The 24,467-nt window shown below is 38.0% G+C and overlaps 1 protein-coding gene and 1 pseudogene across 2 annotated transcripts in view; one reads left to right on the top strand and one right to left on the bottom strand.

Moving 5' to 3' along the window:
* COPS4 (COP9 signalosome subunit 4) overlaps positions 1-20,935 on the bottom strand; it is a 41,189-nt gene extending 20,254 nt beyond the window's left edge. Inside the window, exons 1-4 of one of the 2 annotated variants that reach the window (XM_039253983.1) lie at positions 20,629-20,935; positions 6,617-6,696; positions 4,678-4,829; positions 3,644-3,747 (exon numbers count right to left, since the gene is read on the bottom strand). In XM_039253983.1, coding sequence (XP_039109914.1) covers positions 3,644-3,747; positions 4,678-4,829; positions 6,617-6,696; positions 20,629-20,702 — 410 coding nt within the window. In that variant the 5' untranslated portion in view covers positions 20,703-20,935. The remainder of the gene's footprint in view (positions 1-3,643; positions 3,748-4,677; positions 4,830-6,616; positions 6,697-20,628) is intronic. The other variant, XM_039253982.1, reaches the window with a different exon arrangement.
* LOC120246460 lies at positions 12,441-16,122 on the top strand (annotated as a pseudogene).
* Positions 20,936-24,467: the final 3,532 nt, after the last annotated feature.

A 24,467-nucleotide genomic window follows, 5' to 3' on the forward strand; every position in this document is an offset into this window, starting at 1 on the left:
ATTTTCTTCTTTATCCCCGTGGTCACATTTTATGCAAGAAATGCACAAGTGAACACCTCACCTAATTGAAAACTCACATAATTCACGATTAATGCTTAGAGAAAAATTAAACTTTTTTATTGCCAACAAAAGTGATGCCACCATGTGGTAAGAACTGAGTTTACAATTTACATGGCCACAGCTCTGAAATTAATTCTTCACTTTTTAAAAATTTTTATACTAATTCAAATTTTTTCCACAAGTCATATATTACTAACATTTTGTACTACACTGTTTACTTTCACAACTCAAATTTACACAAACTGCTATAAATAGCACTATACTTTTTTGAATTTTCCAATTTTATGCCAACTGTATCTATTAAATGTATTACTTTAATCAGAATGAATTATCTTTTAAAAAAACAAATTCCCAATTGTTTATTGAGATTTTACTTTTAATCACTTTTAGGTTCATCTGTTTAGAAAAGTTTAAAAAAACAAATTCCCAATTGTTTTTCAAGATTTTACTTTTAATCACTTTTAGGTTCATCTGTTTAGAAAACTACTAAACTAAAAAACAAAAGGCTAAATGTTCAGTTCTCTGATATCCTCACAAAGATAATGCGATAGGAGTACCAAAATGTATATGCCATCACTGCAAAGGACAGAATCTAATTTTATATTTATTTCAACTATCAGTGAAAACAAATCAATTGCCCTGTACTAGGAAGAAAATGCTCCAGACAGAATAAGACCAAAGCAAATAAGAAAGCCCAGCCTTTTCAAACTATCAAAGAAAACAACCCAAATTAACAAGAAGCTTTGGAAAGCAAAATTCAATATAAAAAAACCATTTTCATAAACTGGCTGCTTTTTCAAGGAGCATCACTGCCTAATAATTTCATAAGTAATGCACAAAAGGCAAGATCCTTGAAGTAGTGTCTGCCTTATCACGCATCATAAATATTAATGAAGACCAAAAAAGGATCCCTCGTTTACCTGGTAAAAAAGTAGAGAAGCAGCTGAAATATTTTTAAGTCATTCACAGTTGGTACAGAAAGGGGAAGTGTGTTTAAAAAATATAACCAAGAATCTCACATCTGTCCTCCTCCTTGTACAAATGTACTTTCGGAGGAATGCTTCATAAAGCACTATGGATGTTTTAAAAAATACTTATCAAAAGGTAAGATTAATTAAATAAAAGTTACAAACTGTCATCTTAATTTTTTCTAATTGTTTCTCCATTTCCTCTAGCATCTCAAACCCCGACAACCCACTGAACTCACTGTGATGTCGGAACCACTGATCTTTATTTCATTGTAACTGTCTTTTCCCCCTTGAAGGCCTCACTCAACACCTAGCCTCGCTTAAACCCTATGGTCAATCCGTTGTAATTATAGATTTGAATATGCACTCATCTCCTTTGTCTTACTTTTGCTGTCACACTTGTTGGGCAAAATCATAACTCTGGTTAACCCTAAGTTGCCTACTCCTTTCCTGCATCCAACTAGCTGAACTCTGATGAAGAAAAACACCTAACCAATCTGAATGATCTCAGTTCAATCACTACAACCTTCAGAAGAGCCATTTATGCTGCCAAGTATATTAATATTCCTCGTCCATTCACTGTCTCATTCCTCTAGAAAATTTTTTCTCATATTCCTGTCCTCCTTCAACTTCAACGCTCCCAACCCCATCTATACTTCCCACTGATGACAGATTCTGACTTCACTAAGAACACTGGAGCAATCAAAGAGTACTTGCACAAATGCCACCACTACATTGCTAATATCAACACCACACACTCTGTATCCCTGGCTGTTACTGTAGATCACTGGGCACTGTTCTGCCCATCAGGGGACATGTCTCAATGTCTACAGACATTTTTGACTGTCACACTAGGGGTGGTGATGCTATTGGCATCCAGTGAGTAGAGGCCTGGGATGCTGTTAAGCATCTTGCAATACACAGGACAACCCCCATGTCAAAGAATTAGTCCATCTAAAATGCCAACGGTGCCAGGGCTGAGAAACTGAGCCATAGATGAACTATCTATGCCCCAATCTAAAGATTAGCCTTCCACTGGATTCCTTCCCCTTCTGTCCATTTCTGCAAGAATCCTCTTCTCGACTCTTCTGTATCAAATTTTTGCTTTCTAAAAAAATAAAAAGAAAAATCATTAAGGAAAAAAAAATCTCTTAACCTAACCTCTGTTGTTTCTACCATATTTCTCTGTTTCTTTTTGTGAAAACTTCTGCAAAGAGCTGGCCATACATACCATTTCCAATTCTTCTCTTCCCATTCTCTCATAAGCCATTCCAATCAGGCTTTTCCACTCTTACCATTTCACCAAAACAGCTCTTGTCAAGGGCCCCTGTGACCTCCGCTTTACTAACTCCAATGGTAAACCCTCACTCCTCAGCCTAACCGGCCTATCAACACCACAGCAGATCACCTGCTCCTTCTTGATACATTCTCCTTATTTGGCTCTTAGGCTACCACATTCCACATTCTATCGCAATCTTCATTTCATCTATCTTCCTCTTGCCCCTCACCTCTTAATGTTGGAGTGTTCCAGGCCTCAATACTCACTCCTTTCCTCTATCTATATTCCCTCCCTTGGGGATCTCAGCCAATCTAATGCCTTTAAATTCCATCTATATATCAGTGACTCCCAAATATATATATCTCTAGCCCATATCCCTCTTCTAACATATTCAACTCCCTACTAGATATTTCCACCTAGTTATCACATGTCCAAAATGGAATATCTGCTCTTCCCTCAAAACCTATTCTTTATTACACAGGAGACAGCAACTCCATCTTTCTAGTTGTTCAGACCAAAACCAGGATTTATCTTGGCTCTTTTTCTCATACTCAATATCTAAGCTAACAAAATCCTTAGCTCTACCTTAAAAACATATCCAAGATCCAACATTTCTCACAGTCTCCATCTTATCTGCAGTAGTACATAAGCCTCTTAACTCATGTCGTTACCTCTATCATCACTTGTGTACAGCTATTCTCAACCAAGTACTCAGATTTTTTTTTTAAGTAGGCTTCATGCCCAGCACAGAGTTCAATGCAGGGCTTGAGCCCTGAGATTAAGACTGAGCTAAGATCATGAGTCAGATGCTTAACCAAACAACTGAGCCACCCAGGTGCCCCAGAATGATTTTTAAAAGTAGAAGTCAGATCATGTCACTCTTTCATACAAGAACCTATATAATCTGGTCCCCAGTACTCTCTAATCTCAGCCCCCCACCTTCTCTTGGCTACTCCACTCCACCCACACTGGTTTCCTTGATCTTCTGAAAACATTTCAGGTATGCTCCCATCTTAGGGCCTTTACACTAGCCATCCTCTCTAAGAAGATCTACTGACAATCTTCCCTAAGCTCATAACTACTTCCTTTAAATGTCTGAGAAGGTATATCTGGACCACCCTACATTCCAATCATCCTATTTAATGATACAACCTGTTCCCTACTTTCCCTTTACTTTTCTTGATGGCATTAACACCTTATCTAACATACTACAGAATTTATTTACTTATTAATTTGTTTATGTTTCTTGGCACTAGAATGTAAAAAAAAAACCCATAAATGAACAATGATACATATCCTATATATCTCTCCATCCAATATCCACTATTTACTATACTTTTGTCCTGTTTCCAAAGGAATTCCCACCAACACTTGGGCTGCATTTCTCCAATCTTCTTCTTTTTCATATATGGATGCAAGATGCTGTCTTATGGAAGCAACCTGGAATAGTAGGTAGACATTTTAAATTACTTCAACTGACATTAGTAACTAATTAAAATAAATGGATGGTAAGTTTATCTATTGTGACAATGTTTTCATTCAGCACAAGTTTATCTAGACCACCCAAAAATTTTTAATGAATTCTGCATTCACAGAATATCCAAATACTGAACTGAAATTAACTCATTTCTGCAATGTGGATTATGGCAATAATTTAATTTAAATATTAAGTTTTGTTTTTATGTTAACTGCACATATAACGCTGGTGTTTTCCTAAGTTTTCAGCCTTATCAACAATTTTACTGATTCTTTTTTTTTAACTTTTATTAGCTTTTACTTTTATAATCTGTTTTCATTTCAACAGAAATGAGGATAGAATAACTTATCTTCTCTGAACTGTGGTCCCAGTTTAAACAACCTGTTTAAGGCCATTGACCCCTGAGACCGTATTCACCAAAGAATATAGTTAAGACATTCATTCAGACTCAGCCTGGCCACTAGACTACCCTATCGCTCTATCCCTCCTCTTTAAAAACAAAGAACAGTGCACACTGTGCAAGCTACTCTCCTCACTGTGGAATTAACATGCTCATTTCTAAACTTGGAAGGCACTTAGTGACTAAGCCTAAAGTTCCAAAGACCAAAGGCCTGGATCTGAATCCTGGCTCTGCCACTCAGAGTCTGCAATTTACCAATTCTTAAAAACTGTCTAAAGAGTAATATTATTTGGTTCATGAATCAAATGATAATATCTGTGCAAACGTCAGCTGGAGTTACAATATCCTGTAGTTTTTACATTGTGGCATGCTGTTTGGCACACTGTTGTGTCAAAAATAAAAATGGATGATCACCTCCTTTAAAAAGATAATAATATCTCTCAAAATAATTACTGCTGTCTCATGTTCAAAACTCGCTGTTACAGATTTTTACCTGCTCCTCAAAGGAAATGACTCTAGGCTGGATCTTTTCCAAGGTGAAATGATAGATTTCTTTGGCTGTGCTATCAGGCAGGTTAGGGAGATGTGTACAGAAATCAGTCAGCAATTGTCGAGAGATCACGAGACTGACATTCTCATTCACCACTTGTCACAAAAAAATAAGAGATAAGAAAACATTAGTAATTTACAAATTTTCATTAAGCAATCAATTTTTACCTAAAACTATTATTAAAAAGAGAATAAATGCATTATTCAGGGATTTCTACACCCATATCATCTGATATCACAGAATTAGTTTTCCTTATGCAGAAGTATTTGATTATACCAAATTTGATTATAATGACTATACCAAAACAGTAAAATCCCATAATTTTTCTAAGAAACAGAAGTGGCTAGGGAAAAGTTGTTTTACTTTTAAGAATTGTATATTTTCCTTTCTCTTCCTTTATTTTTCTACAAAGGGAAGGTACAGAAACACCTATATTTTCATCTTACCTAGTTATAAAAAGGAGTTAAAGAAGAAACAGTGAAATAGTTTTCATGAAATTTAAATAAAGCAAGCAGTGACAGTTACTGCCACTTGTACTTTAAAACAAAAAAACACCATATAACCGAGGTCAGCACTAGATGTACAGATATATTAATGACATTATTTATAAACACGTATGAGATCTTATTACTATACGTGATTAAAGATGAGGCTTTGAAGCCACATTGCTTCCACCACTCATGATCAGATGCCCTCACATAAGAAACTTAACTTCTCTGTGCTTCTGTTTTCTCATCTGTAAAGTGTGGATAAGGATGTGAAGCTCAAATGCAATATATATAGAGCACTATAAACAACATGTGGCACAAAGCATGTAACAAATGTTCATGATTATTATCATTATTATATTTTAAAAGATGTGACTACTGCTCAGATAAATTAAGTCTTAAATTAGCAGTTACTGGGGGAAGAAACTGTTCAGTTGATGTAAAGGATTTTAATAGTAGACTGCTTTTCCTGGTGGTTCACTGGATTCAAAGTTTATATAAAGAGCACAGTTTACAAAAAATCATTATTCTTTTGCTACTATATTGCAAAGTTCTCACTAAACCCACTCCTAACAGCTTTTCTGAAGCCACTGTCAGTTCATCACATACTGCAGGCCACGTTTTTGAGGCAGTAACTTACAGAAACCTGTCACAAAGGTTGTCATCAGTTTATGATGTATTAATTAGAATTCATTGTTGGATAATACTGGATGAAACTGAGAAAACAGTTTCAATAAAAGTGTCATTAACCACTTGCACACTGTACCATGTAAAGCACTCTCAAGTATCATTAATGTTGTTAACTGAGCATAAATTCCAGCCCTAACTTGGAGTCATTTTCAAGATAACTGGATATGTTAGAATGGAAGATTTGAAGATATGAAGAGTGGAAATTTCTAGTTCCCATTCAAAAGGAATGTTTTTACATGTAATAACAGTTAACACTTACATGGCACTTATTAAATGTGAGGTACTATTCCAAGCACTTTACTATGTATATTAACTCATTTAACCTGTCAACATTTCTACAGGGTAGCTATCAAATCCCCATTTTATAGACAAGGAAAAGGAGTCACAAAGGAACTAACTTACTCAATAGCACAGCAGACCAGGTTGAATTCAGACTATTCTCTTTATCATTATGCTATACTGTCTTCCATCAGTTACTGTATGAATAACTACACAAAACTTTAATTGGTAATGTAACTATGAAGACAACTTATTGAAAAGTAATCAAGTTGTAAATAGTTTAAATTCTAAAATCAATTTCAATGCATATTTAATTTAATCTCAATGCAAATAATATTGATAATTTGATGTAAAACAAGTTTGAGCAAACTTTGAAGTCCTAACTCAATAATACAAGGCAGACACGGAATTTTCACTCTACTTACTTGCTTCCACAAAAGCTTTCAAAGCTTCTAGTTGTTCTGCCCCAGATAACTGAATGGCTTTTTCTAGGATCTGACGATACCTGAAACAATACCAAATAAAAATCATGTTCAAAGGACACTATATATTCAAATGCTAACTCTGATGTTTATTCATTTCTATTTTTGCTGGTTTCTTTCATAAGCTCTAGTTCTCTTCATTTTTATTTATGCTGGTTTCCTTCGTAAGCTCTAGTTTGTGCTTTTATTTATAGTACACCATTTTTGTTGTTGCTTTAACTTCCCAGTCTATAAATTCTAAGGTGCCACTTCTAGTTTTCTCTACAGTATACCACAATTTTTTAAAAGTTTTCAAACCTGGGGGCACCTGGCTACCTCAGTTGGTTAGGCATGCAACTCCTGACCTCAGGGATTGTGAGTTCAAGCCCCACATTGAGGAGAGAGCCTACTTTAAAAAAAAAAACAAAGTTTTCAAGCCCACTGTAAGAAAGAGTGAATCTGTAACTCTTAGTTATTGGATCTAAGGTGCCACTTTTGGGGGAAAAAGTTTTAGTTTTGAATTTAAACGAAAAGAGTCAACTTCTTTTCAAATGCCTGAAAGGATAAGCTATACTTATCTTCAATTGTGTATCACACAGACACACAAGAATGTTATTTGAGGTGACCCAGAACGCTTCCCTCTGGTAGACCTAATGAAACTAGGGTCACCAACAATAGGATAGTGTTGACTAGGCAGTGAAACCAAATATTAGAGATTGAATGTCTTAGTATGTACAAAATAAACTCCACCAAGCCAAATGTACTGATAGAATACTTTTTATGTTACCAAATGGTGCCTATATATTCTTTATTTGCAGTAACTTTAAATTTTAAATAATAAATTTCTAATAACTGTTCTAATATTCATGACCACATAAGATTCAAATCAGTACTCTAAAAAGGCTGGGAGAAATGCTAAAAATAGGAACAATGACAATTATTAGGCAGTGTCAAATTCCTTCCTAAAATGTAAACTCAACGAGGACAAGAATTTTTGTCTGTTTTGTTGACTGCTATGTACACAATGCCTATATCAGAATATCACAAGCACTCAAATATTCAACAGTATTGGTAAATAATAAAACTGTATTTTATTTCTTAAACTGAGTGGTGGGTTCACAAGTATTATTCTATACTTTACTCCTTTTGTCTTCATAGTAATATTTATTAAAAGTATTAGGGGAACCTGGGTGGCTTAGCTGGTTGAGTGTCTCACTTCAGTCCAGGTCATGATCTCACGGTTCATGGGCTCCATGTGTGCTAACAGCATGGAGCCTGTTTAGAGTTCTCTGTCTCCCTCTCTATATGCCCCTCCCTGCTCACACATGCACTCACACGTGGACTTGCATTCGCACACACTCTCCTTCTGTCTCAAAAATTAATATTAAAAAAATAAATAAATAAAAGCATTAGCTAATGCATTTTACAAACCTAACAGCACTGGAACTATTCAGAAAGTCATCCAGTATATAGTCAAGAAAATAATATACAAATAGGGGGAAAAATATATATGAATAGAGCCCAAACTCATTTGAGTTTATGGTTTGTATTTTTAAGGCACACCCTCAAGCTACCATTCAACATTTAGTGATTTTCAACCCATACAAGTCTCACAACCTTGGTTATATGATTTCTCAAAAACACAATGAATCAAACTGACTTTGAAAGAAAGGTATACTGAAGAAAAAAGCAAACTCCAAAAGAAGAGAGAAACTACTCTAATAAAGCAAAAGTACTACTAAGCTTTAAACTAAAAATTGTTATTTTTTAAATTGTTTTTAAAATTTGAGAGATAACATTCATCTATCTGAAAATTCATTAACACAGAATATCCTATTCTCTCTATACATACACATACACAGATGTGTACAAGTATTATTTCCCATATTTATATTTACACATTATAAATATACATGTATATTTACACATCAACTTTATTGCTCTAGGTATGTTTTAATTTAATACATTCAATGGTTTATTCTTTTTTGATTATTCTTCATACTCATATTCTTCATATTCATGGCTAAGCCTTCTTAATTTTACATCCCCATAATTATTTTATACTTACATTATTATGTTCAAAGATGACAATGTCTCACAGAAATTTTCTGATTAACCTAAGTTTTAAATTATTCTTTCATAATTATCAACTAATCTGTATTGAAAACACCACCCCCAAAAAACCCTAAAAAGTGATAAAAGTTTTATATTAGCCGCATCATACAACTTGCCAGAGCATTACAAAGTGCCTACTCAAACTCTCAATTTTTATGGATTAAGAAAGTGAGGTGCAGAGTTCGGGCTAGACATTATCTTTCTCCTTCTCTAATATATAAATTCTAGTATCTAAGGGGCACCTGGGTGGCTCAGTCGGTTGAACATCCAACTTTGGCTCAGGTCATGATCACGCAGTCCGTAAGCTTGAGCCCTGATAGATTGGAGCCTGCTTCGGATTCTGTGTCTCCCTCTCTCTCTCTGCCCCTTCCCTGCTCGCACTCCATCTGTCTGTCTGTCTGTCTGTCTGTCTCTCTCAAAAATAAATAAGTACTAAAAATAACTTTTTAAAAATTCTAATATCTAAGAATAAGAAATTACTTTTTCACAATAATAATATGGAATGACTAATAAACTTAATTTAAACCAGGGATGGAAATAATTATTTAATATTGCCATATAGAATCATCCAAAATTGGGCACCTAGGGTTTTTAAAATGCTATATAAAATTCTGTGCATGACACTAAAGAAATTTTAAATAACCTTGGTCTTCGAAGATATTATAATTAGGCAAATAAAAATGTAAATATCAAGTAATATTATCACGTATTAAATTACACTAAAAACTAACGTTGGAATAAAACTGAATATAAGAAATATAACTGTTAGAACTAATAAATGAATTCGGTAAAGTTGTTGGGTACAAAACCAATACTCAAAAATCTGCTCTGTTTCTATAAGCTAATAACAAATTAACATAAAGAAAAAACATCCTATTTACAATTGCATCAAAAGGAATAAAATAACTAGGAATAAATTTAACTAAGATGAAAGATCTGTACACTGAAAAGTCTAAGACATTGATTAAAGAAATTGAAGATATAAATAAAAGGAAAACTATTCCATAGTCATGGATTGAAAGTATTACTATTGTTAAAATGCCCATACTACCCAAAGCAATCTACAGATTTAATGAAATCCCTATCAAAATTCCTGGGCACCTAGGTGGCTCAGTTAGTTAAATGCCCAATTCTGGCTTCAGCTTAGGTCATGATCTCATGGTTTGTGAGATATGAGCCCGTGTCAGCCTGATAGTAGAGAGAGAGCCTGCCTAGGACTGTCCGTCTTCCTTCCTCTCTATCTGTGCCTCTCCAGCTCGTGTGTATACTCGTGTGTGCTCACTCGGTCTCTCTCTCTCTGAAAAATAAACATTTCAAAAAATTCCAAAGGCATTTTTCACAGAAATAGAATAAATAATCCTAAAACTTGTAAAAGACCCTTAATAACTAAGCAATCCTGAGGGGGGAAAAAGCGAAGTTGGAGGCATCACAGTGCTGATTTCAAGTTAATACAAAGCTACAGTAATCAAATGGTATGGTATCAGCATAAAAACACACATATAGCTCAATGGAACAGAATAGAGAGCCCAGAAATAAACCCACACACAATGGTTAATTAATTTACAACAAAAGAGGCAAGAATATACAATGGGGAAAGGACAGTGTCTTCAATAAATGGTGCTGGGAAAAGTGGACAGCCACATGCAAAAAAAATGAGCCAGGACTGCTATCCTACTCCATACACAATAATAAACTCAAAATGGACTAAAGACTTGAATGTAAGACCTGAAACCATAAAATTCCTACAATAAAACATAGTTTGTAAGCTCCTTGACATTGGTCTTATTAGAATCTTTCTGGATCTGACTCCAGAAGCAGTGACTACAAAAGCAAAAATAAATAAATGGAATTACATCAATCTAAAAAGCTTCAAGTGGAGGAAACCATCTACAAAATAAAAAGGCAATTTATAGAATGGGAGAAAACACTTGTAAATCATGTATCTGGTAAGGGGATAATATCCAAAATATATTTTAAAAACTCATACAACTAGGGGTACCTGGGTGACTTCGTTGGTTGAGTGGCCAACTTTGGCTCACTCAGATCCGTGAGTTTGAACTGAGTCGGGCTCTGTGCCAACAGCTTGGAGCCTAGAGCCTACTTTGAGTTCTGTGTCTTCCTCTCTCTCTGCTCCTGCCCTGCTTGTGCTTGCATGCGCATGCTCTCTCTCTCTCTCTCAAAAAATAAACATCAAAAAAATTTAAAAACTCATACAACACAATAGCAAAAAAAAAAAAAAAGTGATCAAAAAATGGGCAGAGGGACTTAACAGACATTTATTTTTCCAAAGAAGATATACAGATGGCCAAAAGGCACATGAAAAAAAATATTCAACATCACTAATAATCAGAGAAATGCAAATCGAATCCACAATAACATATCACCTCACACCTGTTAGAATGGCTTTTATTAAAAAGAGAAGAACTAACAAGTGTTGGTGAAGAGGTGCAGAAAAGAGAACTTTCATGCACTCTTGGTGGCAATGTAAATTAGTGCAACTACTATGGAAAACAGTATAAAGGTTCCTCAGAAACAAAAACAAAAAAACGTCCACAATATGAAGTTTCCTAAAAAAAAAAAAAAAAAAAAAAGAGGGCGCCTGGGTGGCTTAGTCGGTTAATGTCTGATGTTCACTTAGGTCATGATCTCGCGGTTCGTGGGTTCGAGCCACGCATCGGGCTCTGTGCTGACTGCCAGCTCAGAGCCTGGAGCCTGTTTCAGTCTGTGACTCCCTCTCTCTCTGACCCTCCCCTGCTCACGCTGTCTCTCTCTCTCTCTCTCCTAGAAATAAGTAAAACATTAAAATTTTTATTAAAATAAAAAAAAAAGGGGGGATACCTGGGTGACTTAATTGGTTAAGCATATGGCTCCTTGATTTCAGCTCAGGTCATGATCCCAGGATTGTGGGATCAAGCCCCATGACAGGCTCTGAGCTGAATGTGAAGCCTGCTTGAGATTCTCTCTTTCTCTCTCTCTCTCCCTCTGCCCCTCTTACTTGTTTTCTCTCTCTCTCTCAAAAATAAAATAAAATAAAAGTTCACCCTGCAATCCAGCAATTAGTATTTATCCAAAGAAAATATTAGTTTGAAAAGACATGTAAATTATGTTCACTGCAGCATTATTTATAGTAGCCAAGATATGGAAACAACCTAAGTGTCCATCAATGAATGAATGGATAAAGAAAATGTGGTATGTAAACACAACTGAATATTATTCAGCCATAAAAAAAGAAAATCTTGCAGTGCGCAACAAGATGGATGGATCTTGAGGGCATTATGCTAAGGGAAATAAATCAGACAGAGAAAGACAATACCAAATGATGTCTCTTACAGTGGAATCTAAAACAAAACAAAACCAAGCTCAGATACAGGGATCAGACTGGTAGTTGCCTAAGGCATGGAATGGGGGATGGGCAAAATGGGTGAAAGAGGGCAAAAGGTACAAGCTTCCAATTATAAAATAAATAAGGCATGGGGATATAATATACAGCCTGGTGATAGTTAATAATACTGTGTATGGCATACTTGAAAGGTGCTGCTAAAAGAGTAGTTCTTAAAAGTTCTCATGACAAGAAAAGATTTTTTATAAGAATAAAAAAATAGATGTTTCTTTGAAATTAAGATATCTATCAATAGCCATTAAATACCATTTTAATGCCATTAAAATGTGAAGCATGGTTTCCTCCATTCCTGCTAAGATGCTCAGTCCTGAGGAAGCTAAGGCGGTGCTGGGGTGAGGTTGTCATTTCATCTTGCGACTAGCACTAGCAGCCCTGACTAGCACTAGCACCCCCGACTAGCACTAGCACCCCCGACTAGCTCTAGCACCCCCGGCAAGCACTAGCACCCCCGACTAGCTCTAGCACCCCTGACTAGCTCTAGCACCCCCGACTAGCACTAGCACCCCCGGCTAGCACTAGCACCCCTGACTAGCACTAGCATACCCGCAGCACCGCTAGGCACCGGCTCAGCCCTGGCTCAGCACCCCGGCCTCCGTCTTGGAGCTCGACTGCATCAATTCCATCCTCATCCTGCAGGTCGAGGAGGTGATAGAGGAGGTGATAGTGATGGATAAAGATCAATGCCCTTGTTAAAGTAGCAGGTGCGAATGTTGAACCTTTCTGTCAGGGCTTGTTTGCAAAGACCCTCCGCAATGTCAACATCAGGAGCCTCATTTGCAAGGTAGGGGCTGGAGGACCCGCCCCAGCAGCTAATGCTGCACCACAGGAAGTCCTGCTTTTTCCACCATTGTTGCCCCTTGCTGTCAAGAAAGTGGAAGCCAAGAAAGGAGAATCAGAGGAGTCTGATGATAACGTGGGCTTTGGTCTCTTTCACTATGCCTCTTCTGTAATCTGTTCAATAAAAAGCTAAACTCCCTAAAAAAAAAAAAAAAGGTAAAACATGCAAGCCAGAAAAGATATTTGTAATCCATGTATTTGTCAAAAAAAGAAACAACTAAAACCCTCCTATCCAGAATATATTTAAAACACCTGTAAATCAGTAAAAAACAAACAATCCTATTAAAAAACAGACAAAATGCTTACATAGGCACTTCACTAGAGATAATATCCAAATGCCCAATAAGCATATTAAAGGTCCTCAACCTCAATACTCATTAGGTTAATGCAAATTATAAGCAAGGGAAATACCATTATACTTCCACTAGAATGAGTAATATTAAAAACACTAACGAACCTGAGTGTTGGTGGGGATATAGTTGAACTAGTCTCATCTATTCCTGATGGGAATGTAAAGTGATCTACACTCTGGAAAACCATCGGCAGTATCTACTAAAACTAAACATATGTCTACTCTGTAACCCAAATATTCTACTCCTGGGTATATATCCAAGAGGAACGAATGTCTACACCCACAAAAAGGTATATATATAAATATCCATAATAGCGCTAAACTAGAAAAAATCTAATGTCCATCAGTAAGATAGTGAGGCCCACTAATAAAATGGAATTCTACAAATCAATAAGGAATGCTTCATTCATGAATGAATCTCACAGATACGATGTTGAGTGAAAAAGGACAGACACAAAAGGGTGTATACACTGAATGGTTCAGTTTATGTGCATTTCAAGAACACTCAACTCAACTCATGGGGACAGAGGTCAGAGTAGTGGTTATATTTGGGTGTAGTGACTGGGAAAGGACATGAGGGAACCTCTGGGCATGCTGAAGATATTCCCCAAGCTTATTCTGGATTACGTTGTTATATGTGTATGTATGTGAGAAAATGTATTGGTCTCTACTCTAAAGAGTAATGTACTTAATGCAATGTATTTTTGAATATCAAGATATATATTAACTTATATATATATTTTTAAGTTTATTTTGAGAGAGTACATGTGGGGGGGAAAGGGGCAGAGGAAGAGGAGAGAGAGAACCCCATGCCTGTCAAAACAGGAAACACTAGCACTTTGAAAATAAGATTACAATTTCTATTCTAAGGATCATCTAGGGAAACCAAAAAATTCTGAAGACTTTGTCATAGACAACTAGGTAACACTCAGGCGACTGGCAGAAGGAAATGAAAACCCTCTCTGAAACGTTACATTCTAAGCCTCCAAATGTTTTCTGAAAGTATATTTTTAAATAACCTGCCCAACAAAGATTAGAAGGTACAGGACAATATGAAGGAGAATTAACAAAAGCAATAGACAGAGCAACAAGCAGGGACTCCAGGTACTGGAGCTATCAGAAAAACTGCAGTACCATTATTTTATAATGTTTACAAAGATAAACTCAAGCTTTAAAGTTTCAGCAAATATGGAAGTTGAGAAACTTAACAGAAGACCATGGGGAAAGGGAAAGAAAAAAAATAGTTACAGAGAGGGGGGCAAACCACAGAGACTCTTAAATACATAGAACTGAGGGTTGATGGGGGTGGGGGAGGCGGGGAAAATGGGTGACAGGCATTGAGGTCGGCAATTGTTGGAAAAGCGCTGGGTGTTGCATGTAAGTTATGAATCATAGGAATCTACTCCCAAAGCCAAAAGCACACTGTATACACTGTATGTTAGCTAACTTGACAATAAACTATTAAAAACAAAAAGTTTCAGCAAGAAACTGAAAACCATAAAAAGTGTCATTTGAAAAAAGAACGACTGGAATGCCTGGCTGGCTCAGACTCTCAATCTCAGGGTCATGAGTTCAAGCCCTGTGTTGGGCATGGAGCCTACTTAGAACAAAAACTTTTAAAAATTGAGCGCCTGGGTGACTAAATCAGTTAAGTGTCCAATTTCAGTTCAGGTCATGATCTTGAGATTTGTGAGTTCAAGCCCCACGTTGGGTTCTCAGCTGTGCGTGCAGAGCCGGCTTCAGACCCTATCTCCCTCTCTCTGCCTCTCCCCTGCTTGAACTCTTTCTTTCTCTCTCTCAAAAATAAATAAATAAACGTTAAATTTTTAAAAAAAATATTTAAAAGAAAAAGGAACCACCAAAAACTATAGAACTAGAAACTACTATAACCACGCCTAAATACTCAGTGATGTTCTGAACAGCAGGTGACGCTTCTGAAGAACTGATAAACTAAGAGTCAAGTCAGAAAAATCTACCCAGAATAAAGTGTTCAAGTGGTAAGTACAGAAGACAAAATAAGAGACATAAAGGTCCTAGTAAGAGGACCTAATGAACAAGGGTTTCACTGAAGTCCTAGAGAAGTAAACAGAATGGACACAGGCAACATTTGAAGATAAATATAGCCGAAACATCTCAGGACCATGAAAGGATCGAATCTATCTGATTCAACAACTGCAATGAAGCACAGCCACGCTAATGCACTATTTACACACAAAAACAAAACAAAAGACCACAATTCTTTAAAGAATGTTTTAAAGTTTATTTTTGAAATAGAGAGAGACAGCATGAGCGGGGGAGGGGCAGAGACACAGGGACATACAGAATCTGAAGCTGGCTCCAAGGGCTAAGCAGTCAGCACAGGGCTTGACACAGGGCTCGATCTCATGAACCACGAGACCATGACCCGAGCTGAAGTCAGACACTTAACCAACTGAGCCACCCAGGTGCCCCAAAACACAATTCTTTCACCTTCTGTATCTACAGAGCAATGTGAATTTGTAGCTCTTCATATTAACAGGTAGAGTTTTTCCCCTACCCTTTGATCTGGGCTTTTTTGATTAACAGAATTTGATAGAAGTGCCTATTCTAAACCTAGACAGACTTCAAGAGGTCTTGTGTCCTCTTCTCTTGGAACCCTGCTATGGCCACATGAACAAGTTCAGGCTAACCTACTGGATAAAACATGTAGCCCAGTCACCTCCACTGCTCCAGCCAATGCACTGCACTGAAACCGCACTGCCTACAGCTGACTACAGACACATGTAGGACCTCATGTGGAACCCAGATCATGTGGAGCAGAGAACCGTTCAGCTGGGCCCAGCCCAAACTGCCAACCAAAAGAATTATAAGGAAAGTAAATGACTGTTGTTTTAATCCACTAAGTTTTAGAGTGGTTTATTTCACAGCAAAAGCCAAATGACAGATAAATATTAAAACAAATCCACACGGACACATCATAAAGAAGTTTCAGAAAATTAAACACAAAATCTCAAAAACAGGTAAGTGCTAATCTATTTAGAAGGAATTATCTCCTAAATGAGGTTGATCTTTAAACATTCCAAATATTTCAATGTAGTATTAAGTGGGAAAGAGTAAACAGGTATTCTAGGCAAAAAAAATAAATAAATAAATTACTACCTGAAATGTAGTCCAGTCTGGGGAAAATAATATAAGGCCAAAAGGTAGATGTGTTTAGAATTAAGGGCTACGAGCCAAACAGACAGGATGTATTACAGCCTTGCCACTAGCTATGTGGCCTCGAGCATGATATTTCACCTCTGTACTTGAGCTTTCTCATATGTAATGTACGTATTACCTGTTAAAGATTGAAATATGTAAACAAAGATGTAAACAAACATAACACTATATGTTAGAGAATTGCAGTCTTGAGATGGGAACCACTGAAACTTATATGTGGGAATAACAGAGAACCAGAGAATCTGAGTTACAACGGGCCCTGAAGATTATATAATCTATTCTCTAGTATGTGTGTGTCCTCCATCTTTTGACAGGTTTTTTTTTTTTTAATGTTTATTTTTGAGAGAGAGAGAGAGAACGAAAGGGAGAGGGCAGAGAGGGGGGGACAGAGAGAAGGGCTTTGCACTGTCAGCAGAGAGCCCGATGTGGGCTGGAGCTCATGAAAGGTGAGATCATGACCTGAGCTGAAGTTAAATGCTTAACTCACTGGGCCACCCAGGTGCTCCATTTTTTGACATTTCTATTTCACTCTATTATTAGAAAGTTCTCATCCAAAGTCTACCTCTATAAGATAGAGGAGTCTATTTTCTTTTCTGCAAAATAGCCTTTCTAATAGTCAAAGAAAGCTAAAAGGTCTCCCATTATTCTCTTTTCTCTAGGCTAACAGTTTCTTGTAAAACGAAATGTTTAGACTCCAAAGACCTGCTATCATCTTCTGGGTACCTTCCATATAGAGAGCTGGGAAGGAGAAAAAAGGTCCTATTTTACAGAATTAACTAAACAAAGACCTATAATCCATAACATCATACTTGTCTTCAAAGAGATCACATTCTAACTGAAAAGGCAGACAAGTAAACAATTAAGTGCTATGGTAGAAGTAAACATTGTCTACTACTGGGCTAAGAGCAACTAACCAGGTACTCTGCTAGGGTAGTTATGAATGTGTGTTGTTGGGTGTTTAAGAGAAGGCTCTTTGGAAGAAATAACATTGCAAATGAGTTTCAAAGAACTGGTAGATGTCAGTCAGGTAAAGAAGACAGGCTATCACAATAGCTACCTATTCATATGCTCCTCTTCAAGGCTTTCCTCTCCTCTAAAGCTTTGTATGAGGATAATGAACACAATGCATAATATGTAGAAAAGCAGTTTATAAAATCTGCATTGAATCTTTTATGGCCAGTTTCTTATATCGACTTTAAATGTTAATTCATAGTTATGAGAAGGCATTTCTTTTTTTTTTTTTTTTTTTGTTTATTTTTGAGAGAGCAAGAGAAACAGACAGAAATATGTGGAGGAGGGGCAGAGAGTGAGAGGAAGACATAGAACCCACAAATGGCAAGATCATGACCTGAGCCAAAGTTGGATGCTCAACTGACTGAGCCACCCAGGTGCCCCTTGAGAAAGCATTTCTTATTGAAGATTGGGCTAGAAAAGTAGATTAGGCCAAGTAGGTTAAAAATAAGCTTTTTATGGTAGACAAATCTGGGTTCAAATACAAGCTCTACACCTTTCTAGCTATTCATTTATTCAACCAATACTTACTAAAGGACTCCTCTGTTCCAGATATTCTGCTAATTGCTGGAAATAGACATTTTCAATATTTTAGAAGTGAATTTACTCTGCCATTCCTTAACACAGACTCCTTTGTCATTCAACTCCTAACACAAATCCTAAAACTACTAACACATTCCAAGAGTGTTTTTCTCACAGATGTGTAGCTGGCAGAAATGTTTGGTTATGAAAATAAATATCCTGACATGTTCTTGTCCATATAGGACCAGGTATGTACCTGCAGGCAAGGCCAAGACTTTCTTCAGAAAGCACTGGCTATCAGTTATCAGACACATTATTTCATTTAATCTTCACAGTAACCTCATCTGGTAGACTGTTAGAGTAATGGCTTCCAATGAATCATACTCCCATATGCCCATGCCTCTTTGCAATGTAACTTGACCACTCTTCCCATAAAGCGGTAGACTCCATTTTTCCTTTCCTTGAATCTGGACTGGTCATGTGACTTAGTTTGTTTCAGAAACTTGATTATTATGAGATTTCCATGGCTAGTCTTAAGACGTTTAACAGCTACCACCCATGGCCCTGTAAGGAACTACTGAGGTGGAGTGACAGACTCAGCCTGTAAAGAACTACTGAAGTGGAGTGACAGACTCAGCCAACAGCCTGATATACATGTGAGTCCATTTTATTTATTTATTTATTTTTTAATGTTTATTTATTCTTTAGGGAGAGAGAGCCAGAATGTGAGTGGGGGAGGGGCAGAGAAAGAGGGAGACACAGAATCCGAAGCAGTCTCCAGGCTCTGAGCTGTCAGCACAAGAGCCCAACGTGGGGCTCGAACTCATGAGCTGTAAGATGATGACCTGAGCTGAAGTTGGACACTTAACCAACTGAGCCACCCAGGTGCCCCTATGTGAGTCCATTTTAATTCCACCAGCCTCAACTGAGCTGCCCGCTGACTCTGCGCCTGCAAAAGTAAGCCCAGAACTGCACCAGCAAAACAGTCCAGTTAGCCCAAAGAATCCTGAAAAATAAAGAGTTGTTTTACACCACTAAGTTTTTCTTTGTTATACAGTAACAAACAACTAAAGTACCCTATATGATAGGTACTATTGCTTATCCCTAATTCAGAGCTGAGGAAGTAGATTCTTAGCTTAAGTTTCAGAATCCTGTGAGCACTTGAAAAACGTTATGTCTTCCGATAAGTAACATACTTTGTGTTCTTCAACAAATCAAAAAATAAAGCAAGCATGGGGGAAATATAAGCTGAACATGGTGAAAAATATATGCTTATTTTATTTTACTTTCACTACAATCTGTGAAAATTACATGCGAAAAGGATTAAGCCATGAAGACACATTCAACTTATTTACAACCCATGCAATAAGTCAATATATGTATTGACTAACAGCTTTATATATAATAATAATTGTAACAATGACAATCTCGTGGCACTAGGTCAGACACTGTTCTAAGTGTATGTATGATATAAGCATATATACATACACATGCTCATTTTGTCCTCAGACAAGAATAAGTCCTAGTATCCTCATATTCATGAGGAGAAAACTGCAATACATAGTAGCTACACCCAGGATACACAGCTAAATATCCCATTGATAAAACTAGATTATATATAACACCAGAGAAAAGACAGCAGAGCCTACATAAAGCCTGACAGTCAAGGTTTCAACAGCCAGGTGACAGCAGGTGTATCCCATTAATATAGATCAAAATAATCTCAGCTGCCAGAATGTAAATATTACCGTCAACTTGAGATTCGAACTTTGAACAGAATGCAAGTTCACTACAGAAGAACGGTGCTCTATAATCTACAAAGAGAAAAGGGACAAATTCTTTCTTTCTTTCCATTTATCTATATATCTATCGAGAAAAGGGGCAATATCTACCTACCTATCTACCTACAATTCCGCGAAATTCCTCAACAATTCAGATTCCTGCAACATCACTCATTTAGACCTCCTGACCGACGTTGTGAGGGCATTCCTATGTGCCCCTCTTCAGAGGTGGTGGTACAGAGAACCTAAAACACAAGGACTCACAGAAGACGGTCTGGGTGGTTCTTAACAAGACAGCGGCCATACCTCCTCAGCCCCCGTCAGCCTCAAGAAACCATCTCTCAGAAAACTCTGCATCAAGATTCCAGATTATAATTTTCCCTCAATCAAAAAAGAAAGAAAAAAAAAGCGACCAAAGAGAGACCAGAATTTGGTGTGATAGGCCAGCGGCAATGGGAACAGGCACCAGGGAAGGCTAAGAAGGCCATGGGAACAGCCGTCTCTCATACCGTGCTTCTTAAGAAACCGGTAAGGAAGCTATCAAAGATAGAACATGTTGACAGTCATCCCAGGTCTGTTGCCCCAAGGGCTGCCGGCACCAGCTTTCTGCGGCTCCCGATATTTGCGTCCACAAACCACCTCAGGCCCGCCCCCTTGGTCGTCAGGCCGGCTCCTAGCCTCACATCCCAAAGCCGCCATCAACCCAAGAACAGGTCTGTGGGTTCCCTCCCCACCTCCCAGGCCCCTGGGAAATACTCACTTGCCCGCCAGATCTTTATGAGAACCGCTCGAATTCATGAGCTGGGCCAAATCCTGCCGCACGGCTGCCGCCATCTTTCTTCCAGCTCAGCAGAGGCTGTCGGGCCTCTCACCCCCCACCTCCAAAAGAAAACGAGTGTAGTCCTCCAGAGTGCAGCTAGAGGGAACCCGAAGTGCCACAGAGTAGCTACTGTGTGGGCCAGAGCGTCCGGTGTGAGAGCCGGCTCGAGGTCCGTCCCCAGAGTTGAATGACGCGGGGATCCACTCAAGTCCGAGGCCCGCCCAGGATTCTCCCACGGGCCCAGGCTCGCACGCTCCCACTTTGGATTGGCGGATGAAGTTCAAAAGCGTATGTTGCTTGTGCAACTCCAGTAAGTGCCGGGTAGCCAAAATTACCGCGTTGTCATTAAGTTCCGCGTCTCACTTGTAGTTTACTGTTGTTCTTCGTTCTTTAAGACAGCCCTTAACTTGTGCCAAAGACCGCGTTGTTGTTATTTCCAGTTCACCACAGACTGGTACTGTTGTAAAATACAATAAAAACGTAAATGTTCCATTTCTTATTTTGTACCTTTTATATAGGTTGATGATGCACCCCAGTTTGTCCAGGACGGTGCCATTTTCATCTGTTATCCTGGAGTTTTTTTTTTTTTTTTTAATATTTAATGTTTATTTATTTTTGAGAGAGACAGAGAGTGAGCAGTGGAGGGGCAGAGAGAGATGGAGACATAGAATCCAAAGCAGCTCCGAGCTCCGAGCTGCCAGCACGGAGCCTGATGTGGGGCTCCAACTCACAGACTGCGAGATCATGACCTGAGCCGAAGTCGGCTGCCCAACCTACTGAACCACCCAGGCACCCCTGTTATCCTGGAGTATTAATAACAAGCCCTCCACTGTAGAAACTTGTACCGTTTGGATGACAGATTATATGGTTACCTGCCTTCATGTGTAATTGTATTAATTACTCATATATTCTTAAAGAATTTCTTTCTTCAGATAAATATGTGTTTATCCTTTCCTGCGTTCACTAAAGGTAACACACCATATCATTATTTCCCTTGATTTTTTTCACTTTTTTTCGAGATCTTCCCATGTATGTCCAGAGAACTTCTTATAATTTTTTGCACAGAAGAGTATTACATATAATGAGTGAATGTCATAGTTTATTTAATTTTTATAGCTAGACACATAAGTTGTTCTTAATCAATCAACCAGTGCTGCAATAAGTAACTTCCTACCAACAATGTGTAGGAATGCCTACACATTTTTTGCCGTTCTGGTATGTGATAAATAGCATGTCCCCTCCATTGGGAAGGAGAAAGAAAAGAAGACCTGAACATGGAAATCCTTTAAGAAAGTAAAGTATATATTGCCCACCTCAATTCAGATCTCAGGCTGTTGGCAAGAATTTAGTCACATAACCATGCATAGCAACAGTGAGGCTGGAAATTTGATTTCCATTTGGGCAGCTCTTTGCCTAAGAAAAAGAAAAAGATGAATTTAAAGGGACGATGAGTGGTGTCTACTACAATCTGTCTCTCTGATCACCTACATATCTGTGTGTATCCTTCTTGCAGTAAAACACTCTTACCCCTGAAGAAGAGAGATCAATTCCTTGTTCAGTTTCTATACCAACTCAAAAAGCAGGATGTCTGATGATGCAAAACCCTCTCCATCAGGTTGGGATAGGTCTTTCCATGGCCCAGTGTCATATGCACTATAAAACAAATTATCTGCCTCATATCCATACATGTAATACAAAATAACAGTGGAACAGGAACAGGATAACCACAGTTAAAACTCAAAAAAAGCAAGAATGTGAAACTCATAGCCGTTACTTGTCCATAGCAATGGTGGAATCCCAGGCAGGAATTATGAATACCCATTACCCTAGTAGTGGAGCAAGTTACTTGATTAGACCCTGGTTCTGGTCCTTGAGAGGAGCTCCATTGTCCATTATACTCTGTGGGCCCCAGCTCTGCCCTTGGAATACAAGTTAACTGGATATTGGAGAATATTCCCTCTTTGGCGGAATGCGTTTGGACTTGGATGGAGAGCTTTTGTAGGTCAGGCTTTTCAGTATTTTTTTAACGTAATTTTGTTGAATATTCAGTAAACTCTGACTGCTTCCAGACAGTTTCAGGTTCCAGTAACCACACCCACAGTTGTTTCTAGAAATAGTTGTTAAACGTGGTGTATTTCCTGGCTTCTACACTCATAGCATTCTTAACATCTTTTTAATGATGACAATCTTAAGGTTATCTGAAACAATAGGCTTAAGTGAGAAGAGAACTCTATTAATTTGATTTTTGCTTCAGTTTATCTTTGTTTTCTGTTGTTTTCTTGTTAATTTGTTTGCCAAGAAGTCTTAATGGGCTACGAGAAATCTCTAAGCCAAGTCTTCTCTTTTGGTATTTAGGGGTACATAAGCAGTTGGTTTTTTTCAACTTAGTGAAGCCCAAGAATTTCCAGACGTTCTATTTGCTTTTTACCCTGACTTCGAACTTTGTTTGTAATACCTTAATGAAAGCAAAAAGAAGCAGCCAAACATACAAGCTGGTTCTTTCCATGTACCTCCACTAGAGCTACAAGCTAGGCAGAAAAGTTGTCTGCCTTCCTGGTTATTGTAGGCAGCAATTTGACCACACCGTTTGATATGACAAGGCCTCCCTTTTCTAGACTGCTCAGTACGCCTGCCCAACCTCTAAGAGAATCTACATGGTTTTGGGTTTTATTTACACCAGGGAGAAAAAACAAACAAGCATGGCACTGGGAACTTATTCTCTCTTTTTAGTTGCTTAGCAAGAAGTTAGCAAGGCACATGTGAATTGGCACATGTGAATTAGCAAATCCTAGTTCTATATTACCATGCAAAACCTTAGGTCTCGGCCCACACCTACTGAATCAGAACTGCCAATATTAACAAAATCATCTAGTAACGCTTGCACATAGAAGTTTGGGTAGCACTGCTCTAGCTTAGATGTCCACCCCACTAGATGAGTTCTTTCACTAAACTCTTGCCTATTAATGGCTATTAAAGCCATTTTACGGGGCACCTGGGAGGCTCAGTCAGTTAAGCAACTGACTTCGGCTCGTCATGATCTCATGATTCGTGGGTTCAAGCCCCGCATCGGGCTCTCTGCTGATGGCTAGCTCAGAGCCTGGAGCCTGCTTCGGATTCTGTGTCTCCCTCTCTCTCTGACCCTCCCCTGCTCATGCTGTCTATATCTCTCTCTCAAAAATAAATAAAATATTTAAAAAATTAAAAAAAAAAATAAAGCCATTTTCCTGGCCAGGAAACTCCCATTTTTATACAACCAACTAGTTGATCTCTACCCCCTCACAATTTCCCTACAGATATGCAGAGGAAGTCATCCTGGGGTCCTTTTCCTGGTGCATTTTCCACTCTGTGTCCCATTTGCCCAGCTCAAATATGCCTATGCTCAAAGAGCATAGGTGATTGCATATGTTCTGCTCTTTTCTGAGCATCCATCCTTACTCTACATTTATTCCACATGTTGCTGATGCTGTTTGACAAAATTATTCTAGAGTCATCTCGTGTGTTTTCTAGCCTAGACCCAGAATCAATTGTTTCACCAAGAAGCCCTTATTCCTTTAGATCCTTTTAGGAAAGATAATTACAGATAACAACCTGAGTGCTAGGGATGCTCATTGCTACTGTCTTCATCATTTGGGGACGTTTTCATAGGACAGAACTAGGAAATATACACATATTTTAAGGATAAACTAAGTCATGAGTTCATACTGATAGTTCAAATTCCAATTTAGGTGATTTTACTTAACCTCTTCTGTATTACATCTGGATCTCCTTCCACATCCAGA

The sequence above is a fragment of the Hyaena hyaena genome, unplaced genomic scaffold (genome assembly GCF_003009895.1).
Source record: "Hyaena hyaena isolate Hyena2069 unplaced genomic scaffold, ASM300989v1 scaffold_469, whole genome shotgun sequence".
Lineage (NCBI taxonomy): Eukaryota > Metazoa > Chordata > Mammalia > Carnivora > Hyaenidae > Hyaena > Hyaena hyaena.